Source organism: Pipra filicauda, unplaced genomic scaffold (assembly GCF_003945595.2).
Source record: "Pipra filicauda isolate LSUMZ 115617 unplaced genomic scaffold, ASM394559v2 scaffold249_size1133689_pilon, whole genome shotgun sequence".
Taxonomy (NCBI): Eukaryota; Metazoa; Chordata; class Aves; order Passeriformes; family Pipridae; genus Pipra; species Pipra filicauda.
In genome coordinates, this window is record NW_024104364.1 from 324496 (window position 1) to 338071 (window position 13576).

General features: G+C 50.4%; 1 protein-coding gene across 1 annotated transcript in view; it reads left to right on the forward strand.

The window, feature by feature from the left end:
* The first annotated feature begins 457 nt into the window (after window positions 1-457).
* Window positions 458-13576, forward strand: part of SYT6 (synaptotagmin 6) — a 36181-nt gene continuing 23062 nt past the window's right edge. Inside the window, exon 1 of the mRNA XM_027746267.2 lies at window positions 458-832. Coding sequence (XP_027602068.1) covers window positions 679-832 — 154 coding nt within the window. The 5' untranslated portion in view covers window positions 458-678. The remainder of the gene's footprint in view (window positions 833-13576) is intronic.

Here is a 13576-nt window from a genome sequence, read left to right on the forward strand (position 1 = left end):
AAAAAATACTGCAGAAAGTAAAAAAGAAAGAAACCTAATTATGGGCTGGAATGGTGTTCTCAATCTCTATTGCCATCTGCAGCCTGGTGTGTTAGGACCAGCACAAACAAATCAATAAAACCTGCAGCTTTTCTCATGTTGCCTTTGGCACTTGTAAGTAGTTTGTGCGCTGTTCATGGGAGCACTCTGGTTTCTCCTCCCTGGTGATGTGCCATCCTCAGCCAGGAGGTTTCAGCATTCATTCTGTTTGCAAAATCTCTCCGGGATGGGGATTTGAAACTCTGTACCTGGAGAAAGGGCAGCAACGAAAGGGTTAAAAAGAATTATCTGGGCTGCAGCTTTAATACGTGTGTGTCGTGTGGAGGGCACGAAACTGAGTTTGGTAGGAGGTTCTTTGTCTGGAGCAGCCTTGGCAGTAAACAGATCTGTGATCTCAGAGGCAATGAGGCACCGGGAGCGCTGGCAGGGCCGTGGGGAGCTCAGGGGCCGGGAGGCTGGGGGAGACTCCGGCTCTGAGCGGGGTCCGTAGGGCTGGAGCTCCGGGTGTCCCAGCAGGTGCTGCCATGCCAGAGGGTGGAACTGGTGTGAAGCTGCTCGTGGGATGAAAACCAAACCCACCCTCTTTTGCTAGCCCAAGTTTCTTGGAGAGCAGGGGCTGGCGGAGGATGCGAGAGGGCGATGAGCGGCCCCAGGGACGACGGCCGCTGTCGCAGGGCAGTTCACATCGTCACCGAGCTGTGCCAGAAGAAAAGCCTACCCAGCTTGGACCTGGACACCTGCAGGGAATTCCTCCTGCTGCCTTCTGACCAGAGCCTCATCATCTCCGAGCCAGGTACAGTCCCCTGCTCCCGTCTGGAGGGTGCCTGTGGAAGGCAGGAGGACTCCGTGGGGAAAGGGAAATGTTTGGGATCCCTGTGTTAGACCTGAGGGATTGATCTGGGCACTCTTGCTGGGGGATTATTTTCCTCTACACATGGTCCACGGTGAAGTTCTGGGTGCAAGTATTGCCTCACCTGTTGATGTGGAATGGGAATGTTGCACGGGGGGACAGTCGGGGTGTTCCGGGCTGGTTAATGAGAGAAAGTTTCTGAGGAAGTTCCTTTTACACAAACCTGGAGTCCTGTCCTGTGTAAAACAAAAACCAAACCAACAAAAAAGAGTAGTAAAGAGCCTATTGAAGTAACTGAGGTGACAGAAACTGTTTGCTGCTATCCCAGTCTGAGAAAAGGAGGGACTCACATGGATTTCATGGATTTTAGTTCACCAGTAAGGGATCTGAAGGTACTCCCACGTACATTTTACTCTCTGTAAAGACTGCCTGAGTTGTTCCTCCTCGGGTTGTAGAGCCAGGGAGGGACACTGGTGTGTCAGTGATGAGTCAGGAGCAGGGATAATACTCCAGGAGCAAAGAGGCATCTCTGTGTTACAAAGGGGGAATTTTCCATACACTTCTGCTCACACCTCCTTGCCCCAGTGAGGTTCTGCTGTCATTTCAGGAGACATTGGCAGGGAAAGCTTGAGTCCCATGTGCTGAGGAGCAGAACCCCAAATCTCATGGTTTTTAGCATTATTGATGACCTGTATGTGTATTCCAACATTTTCAGAAGGATCCTTCTAAGGTTTCTGTAGGCAGTGACCTGCCTGTGGATTTCACAGCACCACTTCTCACAAACTTTCTTTCTCTCCTTCTGAACACACCCTGCAGAACCCCTGTGCAGCACAGTCACCCATCAATCCCTGCCCAAGGCTTTCTGTGTCATCTTCCTTCCCTTTTTCCTGCCCCCTCATGCTGGCATGTGACTGGCAACCAGGGCAGGTGTCACCAGGATTCTGCCAGCTGTTGGTTTGCACTGGTGCTTCCAGCACTGTTTTGCTGGTATGTCCAGCCAAACACCTTCCTTTCACACCCCACTCTGCCTGTAACTGAATTCTCTTTTTAATAACTTTGCTTTATACCTTGTTCTGGAGGCCTCTTGCCACGGCTGGTCGTGTCCTTACACATCACATCCCATGCAGCTCTTTTCCTTATTGCAAATAACTTATTGTATCACTTGGGAATTCTTCACCTCAGCACCAAAATTAACATTTTCCTGACTCTGCAGCAGCAAGACCTGCACTGCTCTTGTTCTGTCCACCCTGACATGACAGATGTGAATTTATTTGTGCAGCCTGTTCAGGACCTCGTGTTCAGGTCGCGATCACATCATCATCTGCCCTTAGCATTGCAAATGTTTGTGTGCTCTGAGCTCTGGTTGGAGCGTCAGCCCCAGTGCCTTGGTGAGTTGTGCTGGGCTGGCTGCAGGAACAGCCAGGGCTGTTGTCTCTGCTCTGCACGACTGGGCCCATTTTTATGTCTAGACAGCACCGAGAACACACTTTGGGCCCGACATGTGCTAATATTTCTCAATACCTGACTGTAAAACTGCTCCAGCACGGGAAAATATCTGTTTGCATTAAGTGTTAACTAATGCAGTTACAGAGGTACGAAACCTTTCCCATCAGTGTCTGGATGTTTATCTCATTACCTGCCTTGGTGCTTTGTCCATTTCATCCTGAAGTCTTACATTAAGCAAATTTGCTCTGGGCTGCCTGGAGTCCTGTGTTCAGACCCAGCGAGCTCGTCCTCATAAAGGCAGGCAGATAAAAAGTGTGGTTGTGTGAAGATGAGCAGATGGCACGAGGCATGTGCCATGTCAGTACCAAGGCAGAGGAGTCCTGGCTCCTGCTGGAGTGTCCCCGTGGGGACAGCACAGCCCTGGCAACCGATCACCAAGTTTGCTGGAGTCAAATTGGCCCTATTTGTCATCATCACGTGAAGTCTCGGGTGTCTTGGTCAGTTTGCTGCCTCCTGGATAAATCTATTAACTTCTGGCTGAATCAGCCTGGCTGGTTGAGTATCCTGGTGAAGTCCATGCTGAAGAAAGCACTGCCATGCTGCCAAAGCTGGGAGCCAGGCTGCTCCTGCACAGCTCTGCCATCAGTCCCACAGGGGCGGTTTGGGTTTTTTTCTGCTGTTTCATGCGTTGGTGGGGAGCAGTATCCTCAGGGAATGCTGTGGAGTGGCGAAGAAACGAGCCAGGTATCACCAGCCTTCTTGAACTGCATCCAAGAGTGGGAAAAAAACCTGTGAATATAAAAATATTACTGAACAGTTTATGTAAGAGTAAGGCTTTATGCAGTGATTTTTTTTTTTTTTAAACCATTTTGGACTGAATGGTTTAAAGTGCTGCTGTGGACGAGGTAGATGCTCATCTGCTCTCTGTCCTTCGGGTTATGTAATAGCTGAATCTCCTCCTTAAAGTCAACAAGAGAAATGGAGCTGCAGCATTTCTCCTGTGTACACCCAACAAAGGAGGATTGCAGGGCTGCTGCTGCTGCTGCTGCTGGCAAGTCACCCAGCAGCTAAATATGTCAGAAAAATGAGGTGTTTGGCTGGGGAAGGTTTGGGTCCCGATGCATCAGGGGGGTGTGAGGGGGAGCTTCGCCCGCAGTTTGGCCCTCGGCGGTGCCAGGAATAGAACTGAGCTCTTGGCTGGGGGCCCTGAGATCGAGCGAGAGCTGCAGCAGCCTTTTGTTGTGCCTGTCTGAAACCCTCCCCCGGAGCTCCCTCCATCTGATAGCTCTCTTCCCTGCCAGGCCTCAGCTGTCGTGCAGGGATGCTGTGAGTGCCACCAGTGCACAGGCACGAGCTGTGTGCAGGGGCAGTGCCTGTGACACGGGGACAGCATTCACCACCTCTGTGGTGTCCCTTAAATGCATGGACACGGCCCTTCTCTGCCCTAGAGGGGCAGTGGGAGCTCTTGGATCTTTGAGAGAGTTTGTGGTCCAGCCCCACTGAAGTGCAAAGCCCTTGGCTGTGGAACAGGGGAGCCCCCACTGCCAGGACCCCTCAGCACAGTGAGCTGCCCCCCTCACCAATCCCTCTTCCCATGGGAGCGGAGCTGCAACAGCCTTTGGGAAACAGGGTACTTGGAGTGGTCCAGTGCAGGGCCAGTTGGTCTTTGATGATCCTTGTGAGTCCCTTCCAGCTCAGGAAGGGATTCTTGAGCTGAATTCTGCAATTCTATGATTCCCCATGGGCTGCTCTGAGCTCCTGCAGTGGAGTGAGCTCTCCCTGCCTGCTCCTGCCCAGGGCTGATCCAGGGGGATGAATTCTGTGGTCCTTGCTGAGGGAAGCTTGGTTCCAGCATCCCTGAATCCCTGGGAACTGGGACTGTGTCGTGCCCTGCACAGCTCTCACCACCATGAACTCTGCTGTGACTTGTCAGGTTGTTGCTGAGTTTGGACTGAATTTTGTTGCTGACTCACTCCCCAAATTCCCCTGAGCTGGGTCCTGCTCCCTGTGGATTCACAGTGCTGGGTTTGGATGAGGACAGAGGCTGCCAGCTTGGGAGATCATGTGGAGGGATGGGATGGAAGGTTTGAGCTTGACTTATTCTGGAATGAATGTGCAGAGCTGCTGGAGTGGGACTAGAGAAAGTAGGTTTGGGTTGGGTGTTAGAAAGTAATCCTTCCCTGGGACAGGTTGCCCAGAGAAGCTGTGGCTGCCCCATCCCTGGAAGTGTCCAAGGCCAGGTTGGATGGGGCTTGGAGCAACCTGGGCTAGTGGAAGGTGTCCCTGCCCATGGCAGGGGGTGTGGAACAAAGACAAGCTTTAAGGTTCCTTCCAACCCAAACCATTCTGTGATTCCATGATTGTATGAGTGCAGCAGGTGGCCTGTGATGCTGATTTAAGGGATGGTGCCTGGGTATGGGAGAGAATTTACAAAAGGATCAGAGCATATCCAGGAGCAAACCCCTGGGTTTGATTCCTACCTGTTGCACTACTGTGCTGTGACTTTCTTTAAACAACCCAAGTTGTTGGTTTTTTTCTTCTTAATGATCCATTTGTAAAAAGCTTTGCTTCCCTCTGGAAAGCTCAGGATGCAGTGGGTGATGGACAGAGGGGCTGCAGGTTCTGTCCACAAAGCTCAGCAGTCCCTGTTGATCTCAGCATAGTGTGTGTACCCTCCTCAGAACCTCCTTTATGCACTGGCTCACCCCTGCAAAATGCTCTTGTGCTTTGCTGGTGCAGGAGGTTTAAAGATGAAGTGAGAGAATGGGAATAGGGCAGCTGGGGAAAACCAGAGGCGACTTTAGGATAATCTGTGTTCCCAGCACACGTTGCCAGCTGTCCTGGGCTCTCACCCCCAGTAATTCAGAGCACGTTTAGTGTTTTGCCCCTTGTGTGAACTGTTCTTTTTGAACTCTCAGTACAGCTCGTACAGCGCTGAACACCCTCCTGGCACTTGGCAAAGACTATTAAAATGTTAAACCAAGCACAGAAGTGTTCTTGCTGCGGGCAGGAAAAGGGGAGAATTTCCTTGCAATAGAGGATTTTTTGTTGCGGGAATGTTGGTGCAGAAAGACCATTTTTATATTGAGAAATTGCTTCTGGAGTATTTTTTCTTGGAAAAAAAAAATTATCCCTTGATAGGATAGTTTGACTAATGGGAAAACTGATTACACCCCCATTCATGGATATGGGATACCTGCAGCCACTACCTGTGAAATATGGGCACGTCTGGAATTTACTCACCAGCCATAATAACAGTTTCCTGAATCACCATTCAAGTGTATTTTAAGTCAATATAACAGTAAACATGCTCAAAACCACCCAAGCAAAGCTAATATTATCCACTGAAGCTTGTGTTTCCTGAGGCCAGGCATGTGAGGAGTTGCTCCTTGGGGCAAATATCCTTCTTATCACAGAGTAATGCACTTGTAAAATGGATCTTGCCTTTCCTCCCAGGAAAGAGCCAGCCAGAGCTATGTGCAGCAGATTTCCTCTTTAGATCAAGTAAACCAGGTTTCTGCTCAGGTCCTGGAGGTATCAGGTTCAGACCTTGCTGCCAGGAGGAAGGTTTGCAAAACTATATTGGAATAGTGTTGAAACCAGCTGTGTCAATGTAGGAAAAATAGATTAAATTGCCTCTCTATGGACACGTATCTCTGCTTATGTATTGTGTGCGGATCTGTGACTCTCCAGCTGCCTCTGGCTCTGCTCTGTGATGGTCCTGGTAAATAAAATGCACCTCTGGAGCCGTGTGGAGTGTGCGTGTTCAGGAGCCCTGTGAGCACCTCTCTGCATAGACGCAGGTTTGCAGCCGCCTGATTGCTGCTGGTTGATTCATCCCCGAGGCAGAGCGGGGAGGCTGCTCCTGTTTGTAGGTTTTTTGCGGACCGGGGAGCCTGTTCCGATGCAGCTGCAGTAGCCTCATGCATAGTCAGGGATCAGCATCTCCAACTCCATAGAAACAGGCGGCGGGATCGCTGCTGGTGTCAATTGATGCGCGAGCAGGCTGAGGGCAGCGACCAGGGACCGCTCTGAGGAGCTGCTGCCGCGCTGGTAAGTCCACATTTCTGAAGTTACTTTAATAATTCTTTGCCTTTTTTTTTTTTTTTTCCTCAACATGGAGCCGCTTATCCTTAAAAAAATACACATTTTGCTTCAGCAGTTTCTGCCTTCGCCGCCGAAACATTTCCTCCCGCTCTCAGCATCCTCCCGGCGTTTCGCCGAAACCCAGCGTGTGCTTCCTTCCAGCTGGTTCAAACCAGGGCACACGCACACGCAGCCTGGCTCCGAGCTTCCCCGCCGTTCCGTGGGATGGCTCGGGGAAGGTGGTTGGCGTTTTTGTGTTTGCAGGTGTTTGTTGCTTGACATCTTTGCCGTGCTGGAGTCGCTCCGGCGCCGGGCGCCGTTTGCTGCACGCACACCCCCCGTGTGCTCGCCGGCAGCCGGAGCCTCTCACATGTGTGTCTTCATTGTGCAGGGACAGAACAGACCCACAACAGGGTCTCACGCCTCATACGATTTGTTATTTAACTACAGTTTCGGCTATCGTTGTATTTCTTACCTGTTTCTTCTTACTGTTCCCCGTTTCTAGGTGCAATCACATATTCTTCCTCAGGACCCCGGGTCTCCATCTCATCTTGGTTAGGTGGCTTTTTCTGGCTTTAATATTTGCTATTTCTTTTTCAAGGGTGATAATATATGTTTTTCCTTCCTATCTGCATGTCATAAAATCGGGGAGCTCGTCTGCAACAGCCCTTATTGCTTCAATCCAGTGGACTCACTAACAGAGCAATCACGCTGGCAGTTGTTTGGGAGAGATGCAATTAGTCTCTCTGCCATGTATTGTCTTTAATTATACTTGTACCTTGCAAAATGGCATCCTGGACGGTCAGGGAGGGGATTTTTGGAGTGATTATTAGCTGTACAATTCACCTGCCTGGGGAATAAAGAAAGTTATCCTGCAGGGTGTCTCCTGCGTAGCGGAGCTGCAGATGCTGATTGAGGGTGTCTTTATGTTTAGTTCAGTTTGTTTAGTGCAGGTTGATGTTTGACAACATCACAGGAAACTGTGTAGCAAAGCCTGAAGGCAGGATGCCAGGAGCATGGTTCATACAAGCCCTTTCCAAGCCATCATTAAGACACACAGCCCTAGACTGTTTGGTTCCATGGAATAATAATTGCCCAGGAATTCTAGCACAGCAGTGCCTGTGGGATTGCATTACTCTGGGTTTCTGTGTGTGTTTGTAGCTGCTGCAAAGCAGTGAATACACTTGTGTGACACAGTGTGAGGGGAGCACAGGGAGCACCTCCTCATTTTATCCTCTCCAGATGCAGCACTTCATCTCTCGGATGCTGGGGAGCGTTTGCTCGGAGTTATTTGATCCCAGGTCTGAATCTGGGCTCTGGTCAAAATGTTCATTTTGGCAGGATTGTGAGCTGCAGGGTGTGGAGTGAAAAGAATCACTGGAAAAGGGAATCTCCGAACCCATTTAATCAATGTGTAGGATCAGGCAGCCCAGCCTGCACACACCACTGCTGCGGAGCACATTTGAGGGGTTAAAGATCCCTGTCTTTGTTCCAAGCTCATGGAAGCAGCAGCAGCAGCAGCTAATGACAGGAGCAGAGCCTTTCAGGGAGGAAGTTCCCTCATCATTCAGCGCAGCTTGAACAAAGAAATGCTCTTTTCCAAACCTCTGCATTTCAGAGCAGGGTCCCTGTACCAGCCGTGGGGCCCGGGCAGGTGGGACCTTCCTGGCTCTCCATCTGCATCCTGAGCAGTGCAGGACCCACTGGTGCTGCTCTGCCATTCAGAGCCAGGGGCTGCTGTGTGCTGGGTGTTACTGGCACGACAAGTTGAGAGAGGGAGAGAGAAAGAGGGCATAATGTGGGTTTAAGTGATTGTTTTGGGTCTGGGTGGCTTCAGTTGGCAACCTGAGGACACTGGTCTGGGTAGCACCCAACCTTTGCAGCCCCTGGAGCCAGGGGAGTTCTGGATGAATCCTGCATCTCTAGTTTTGGGTCTCTAGTGTGGCAGATCCAGGTAATGAAGCTCCTCCAGGATGCTGTGAGAGCTCAAGGAACCCCTTGTGCTGGAGGAGCTCCATGTCCTGGGCAGGGGCCACTCAGGAAAGTCTCTGGAAAGCTTTCTGGGCTGCCTTGTCCCACAGTTGGGATCTTCTGCCCACACTGACTGAGCACTGCTCGGATTGCAGAGCAGGGGGCTGCTGGCACTAGGAGGGGGGGGCACTTGTGCAGGGTTGGGGTGGGGAGAGACCCCAGTTCTGCTCCCAGTTAAACTTCATCCTGAGATCTTTTCAGGCCAGCCTGATTTTAGTGACTTTTTGAGCCAAAATGGAGTCCAACAGAGAGCTGCAGGGAAGCCTTTCCCTAAAAATGAATCCCACAGTAGGAAGTGAGGGACAACGAGGCAGCAGCTCCGGGGTGGAGAGTGTGGGCACAGAGGCACTGCAGACCTGTGCTGGTGCCTCACAACAGACACAGCTTTGACCAAGTTTTTGAAGGGAAATTTTAAGGTCTTCAGATGTTTAAGGGAGACAGAGCAACAGCAAAGAGCTTTTACTTGTTTCGTTTGCTTCGCATCCTGAAATGCAGCTGGATTTTTGCATCCCAGAAATGTCTGGATTTCCGTGGTTTCTTCTCTGCCCGACCTCTGCTCAGCTTCAGGTCTGAATAGAGGCTTCCCTTTATGTTGAACAGTCTCCACAAGGTTCCCCTGGCACACAGAGCTCACCTCAGGCCCTGTGTGTGCAGAGTCACATCACAGGATGATGCTCAGAGTCGGGGATTTAACCTCAGCCCGGGTCACTGTGTGTGTTCAGCACCACCAAGTTGTTTACAGATGTTGCTACAGCATATTGTGATTAAATGTCATGGGATTAGCACACAGCCCTGTGCAATAATTGCAGGCAGTGTGGCTTATAATAGTTCATTAGCTTGTCATCACTTAAGCAGAAAGCAACGACAACTCTTACTATCACATTTATAATGCTCTAGAGAACAGTTGATTAAGTCAGAAAGTGACATAAATCACCGGGAAATGTTTCCTTCGGCTTGAAAAAGTTGGGGTTTTTTCCTATTTTTGTCACTTTTGATAACAGGAGTGCTGTGTCTCTGACAGCCCAAAGTTCCCCTTTGGGCTGCACATGCCAGCAGAAGTTTCAGTGACAAATGTGCCTTGGACACAGCCTGGAGGGAAAGGCCAAATCAGCCAATAACCACTGAATACCAACATTTTTGGTCTTCAGGAGCCTCTGATCTGTCCCCTCCAGCCCAGCTGTTCTGCTGGGGCACAGCCCCACTGAGTGAGTGTTAGTTCTTGTCTCTGCTGTGTCTCTCAGCACAAAGCCCACGGTCACCAGCGGGCGAGGTGACGGTGGGAGAAGGAAGTTTTGTCTGCAGATCCCTCTGGGGATGTCAAGCTGAGGATGGGTTAAGGACTGTCCATAGGCAGAGCCAACATCTGAGAGGGTGGCTGGGACATTGGATTTGGCATTACAGCTCAGCAGAGGTGTGGGCTGGGTGGTATTTCATGGCTGTGCTTCAGCTGTTCGGAGCCTGAGAGGGCAGAGGGCTTGTGCCTGTCAGCTGTTCAGGATATTTTGCTTCTTTTTGGGGCAATTAACTCTTTCTCCATTCTATTTCAGTGAGCAAGGCACAAGCTCCAGGCTACCAAACTCTCATCTTACACCACATCCCTTTCTTTGTGTTTTGTGCACTTCCGTCTGGTCGGAGTCGATGATCTTGGAGGTCTTTTCCTTAATGATTCTATGATTTGTATGTGTTTATTTATATTTTTTTTTTTTGCTTTGTATACATACAGGGCTCTAAAGTACCTCATGGTTGACTCTGCACTTAAAAATCACGTTTAGTCTTTCCCTCTGAATGACTCTGTTCAGATTTCCCCTCTGCTTTTTTAAGCTCTGCCGGGGGCTGGAGCAGCTCCTGTGACTGAGAGCATTTGCTGCCTCTTCCCTGGGTGGTAAAAGGGCCAAACCTTCTACCTGATGAAGAACACCAGGTAGCAAAGGGTGTGGCAGTGTCTTTTCTCTGTTTAATGCACTTGTCTAAGCATCTCTCTTAGACCCTGAGCTGTGACAGTCCCCACCAAGGGACCAGGTCCGGGGTGCAGAGAGGACGAGGACAGCGCAGGCATCGCCTCCTCCGAGCCAAGACAGAGCAGGAGCTTCAGCTGTAGCCTGGATATGTAAGCAAGAATAAAAAACACTCTCTTTCCTTCTTGCAGGCAGGGCACAATGTAGGTGACTGCTCAGGGCTGTCCCAGGAGCCCATCCTCTCACAGCCATGAGGAGCCACAGGCTCCAACATGACATGGGAAAGCCTAGGGGCTGTGGTTGTTGGAACAGAGATTTATTCCATGTGCAAATTCATGGCTTAAATATTTTCTCCTTAATTATAATTTGAACTGCAGTTTACAACATTTGGGAATTTGCAAGTACTGGCACTCACAAGCTTTCCAGGGAAGCAAATTCTCATAGAAAGCTCTTCTCTGTGGTGACCAGGACACGATCTGATGGAACAGCTGGAGCTGTGTCAGGAGAGGGTTAGGCTGGATATCAGGAAAATGTTCTTCCCCAGAGGGTGGTTGGGCACTGAACAGGCTCCCCTGGGCAGTGGGTACAGTCCCAAACCTACCAGAGCTCAAGGAGTGTTTGGACAATGCTCTCAGGCACATGCTGGGATTTTGGGGAGTCCTGTGCAGGGCCAGGAGTTGGACTGGATGATTCTTGTGGGTCCCTTCCAGCTCAGGATATTCTGTGATTATAAATTACACAACAGTTAAAGGAACAAAACTTTGGCCGAAATTGTCCATGTCACACATTCTAGTTCCTTTCCCAGCCACAGAGCCACATCCCCATAAGAAACACAGTAAATAGTGGGAAAAGCCCTGGCATTGCTTAATGAAGGAAGTTTTGCCTGGATGAGAATGATGAGGCTGCTGTTTGCACTTGGGCCATAGATCACAGACACTTGAAATGCTGGATCCCTGCAAGGTCTCCATATGAAGGAGGTTGTCTCCATCCTTGCAATAATGAGATGGTTTGAGTTTTATAGTCTTATATAATTACTCTCAAAATAGCTTCTGATTCATCCTCCCCTTTGAAGCTTATAGTTTGCATTCCAATAAGCCCTTGCATGGCAGGAACCCTGTGGTAGCAGCAAATTAATTTTTAAGAAGTTTTTTGCTGTCTAACTGAAACTTTGGCATATCCAGTTTGAGTATTCCTGTCCTTGTCTCCCCAAGATCCGTTCCACGGCTCGGTGTGTGCAGGAGATGAGGAGGCTCCGTTGGGGTTCCTGGGGAGCCTGTGCTGGCAGGAGGAGGCTGGTGGGAGCTGATAGCACAGGACTCAGTGTCCAGGGCCTGGGGAAGCACAGGAACAGGAGAAATCTCAGCTTCCAGGGAGGTATTTCTTCCAGGGAGATTCTGTGGCTGGATGGTGCTCTGGGCAACCTGGTCTAGTGGAAGGTGTCCCTGCCCACGGCAGGAGGTTTGAATAAGATGATCCTTAAGGTCCCTTCCAACCTAAACCATTCCATGTTTCTATGATTCTATGAGTGTCTCCTCTCACAACATCCACCTCATGAGCATTCCCAGTATTCCCACCCCTCTGCTGCTTTGAGAGGGGAGTTTGCCTTTGAGCTCCCTGTGATGAGCTCAGTGTGAAAGTTTTCAGTCTGTGAAAACTTTTGTCAGTTCAAATTCACCACTCTGTCTCCAGTGGGATTGCTTGTGGTTGATGCAGAATAACAAAAGAAGTGGATTATTACTTACATGACCAAGAATTAAAACACACCCTGATTTGTTTCTCTGTTGACCAGGACCCGAGGGAACGGATGGAGCTGTGTCAGGGAAGGTTTGGGTTGGATGTGAGGAGAAGGCTCTTCCCCCAGAGGATGGTTGGCACTGAACAGGCTCCCCAGGGCAGTGATCATGGCCCCAGACCTACCAGAGCTCAAGGAGTGTTTGGACAATGCTCTCAGGGACAGGGAGGGATTTTAGGGTGTCCAGTGCAGGGTTTGACTATGATTCTGGTTTTTATCTGGATGAGTCATGGTGCCAGGTATTTCTGTGACTTCAATTCCCTGTCCCACAAACTCTCAGGATGTGTCACTGTCCTCAGCTGGGTGATGGTCCATGTCCTCCTATGAGAGATCCTGACAAACAGCCAAGCTCTGGTGGGTCTGAGCAGGGTGACTGCAGGTGTGGGTAGAGCCATAAGTGAGTCCTGTGCTCCTGGTGCTGGGATCACTCCCTGCACAGGAGCAGTTGGGAAGGTCTAAGAAAACAGGTCTGTGACCCTCAGACCTGAAGGTGATCAATGTCCCCAGTGCTCTGGGGTCAGATGTGGTGCCCTGCAGCCCTTACCACCTCCCACAGCATGAGATAACGTCTGAGGGGTGGCAGGAGCTCTGCTCCATCCAGAATTGTGTTCTGACCTGGTCCTTTAACATCTGCTGAGCACTTGATGAAATATTTTCCCCTCACTGAGACCCACAGCTCTGTGATCGTGTTGGAGCAGCAGCTCCTGTGCTGCCAGGCTGCCTGTGAAAGGCGAATTGACGGCGCTTAGACTTTGAAGTGACAGCTCCTAATGACTTGTCTAGCTCAGGAATATTTCAGGGCATTTTCCTGCTGCCTGGAGAACGCCACCAGTAAATCAGGAAGTTGCTGAAGTTTCAAATGACAGCCAAATGGCAGCGAGGGGGCCTGAAATGTGACAACGAAGCCACCAGCAGGGGACTGGCACACTGGACACCATCCCAGCAAACACAGGCAATCAGTGAGTGGGCTTGCAGTGCTTCCCTCCCGCTGCCACGCTCTCTGCAGACCCCAGTGCCCACTTAGCTGTGGGCTCTGCAAACACAGCTGCCAGCTGACACAGGGATTGGAGCTGTGTGGGGTGACAGGGACAATCTGATCTTTATTATTTGTTCTGTTTCCATTCCTGAGGCTTGGAGAAGGGATGGGGAGCTGGCTTAGAACTGCTCTCTGCTGCACTGCAGTCGCCTCTCATCCAGCTCAGCATTCCAGGATTTACAAGCCAGACAGTTTCCTTTCCAGAATCCCTGTTGTAAAGGGCTCTGTTTGCTGCTCACCCCCGTGGTGCCCCTCAGGGTTTGCTGTGTCCCCAAAGGGGACATTCCCATTTGCCTCTGTGGCCCCTGGTTTGGTTTTGGCTGCGATGCTGCTGTGGGGGT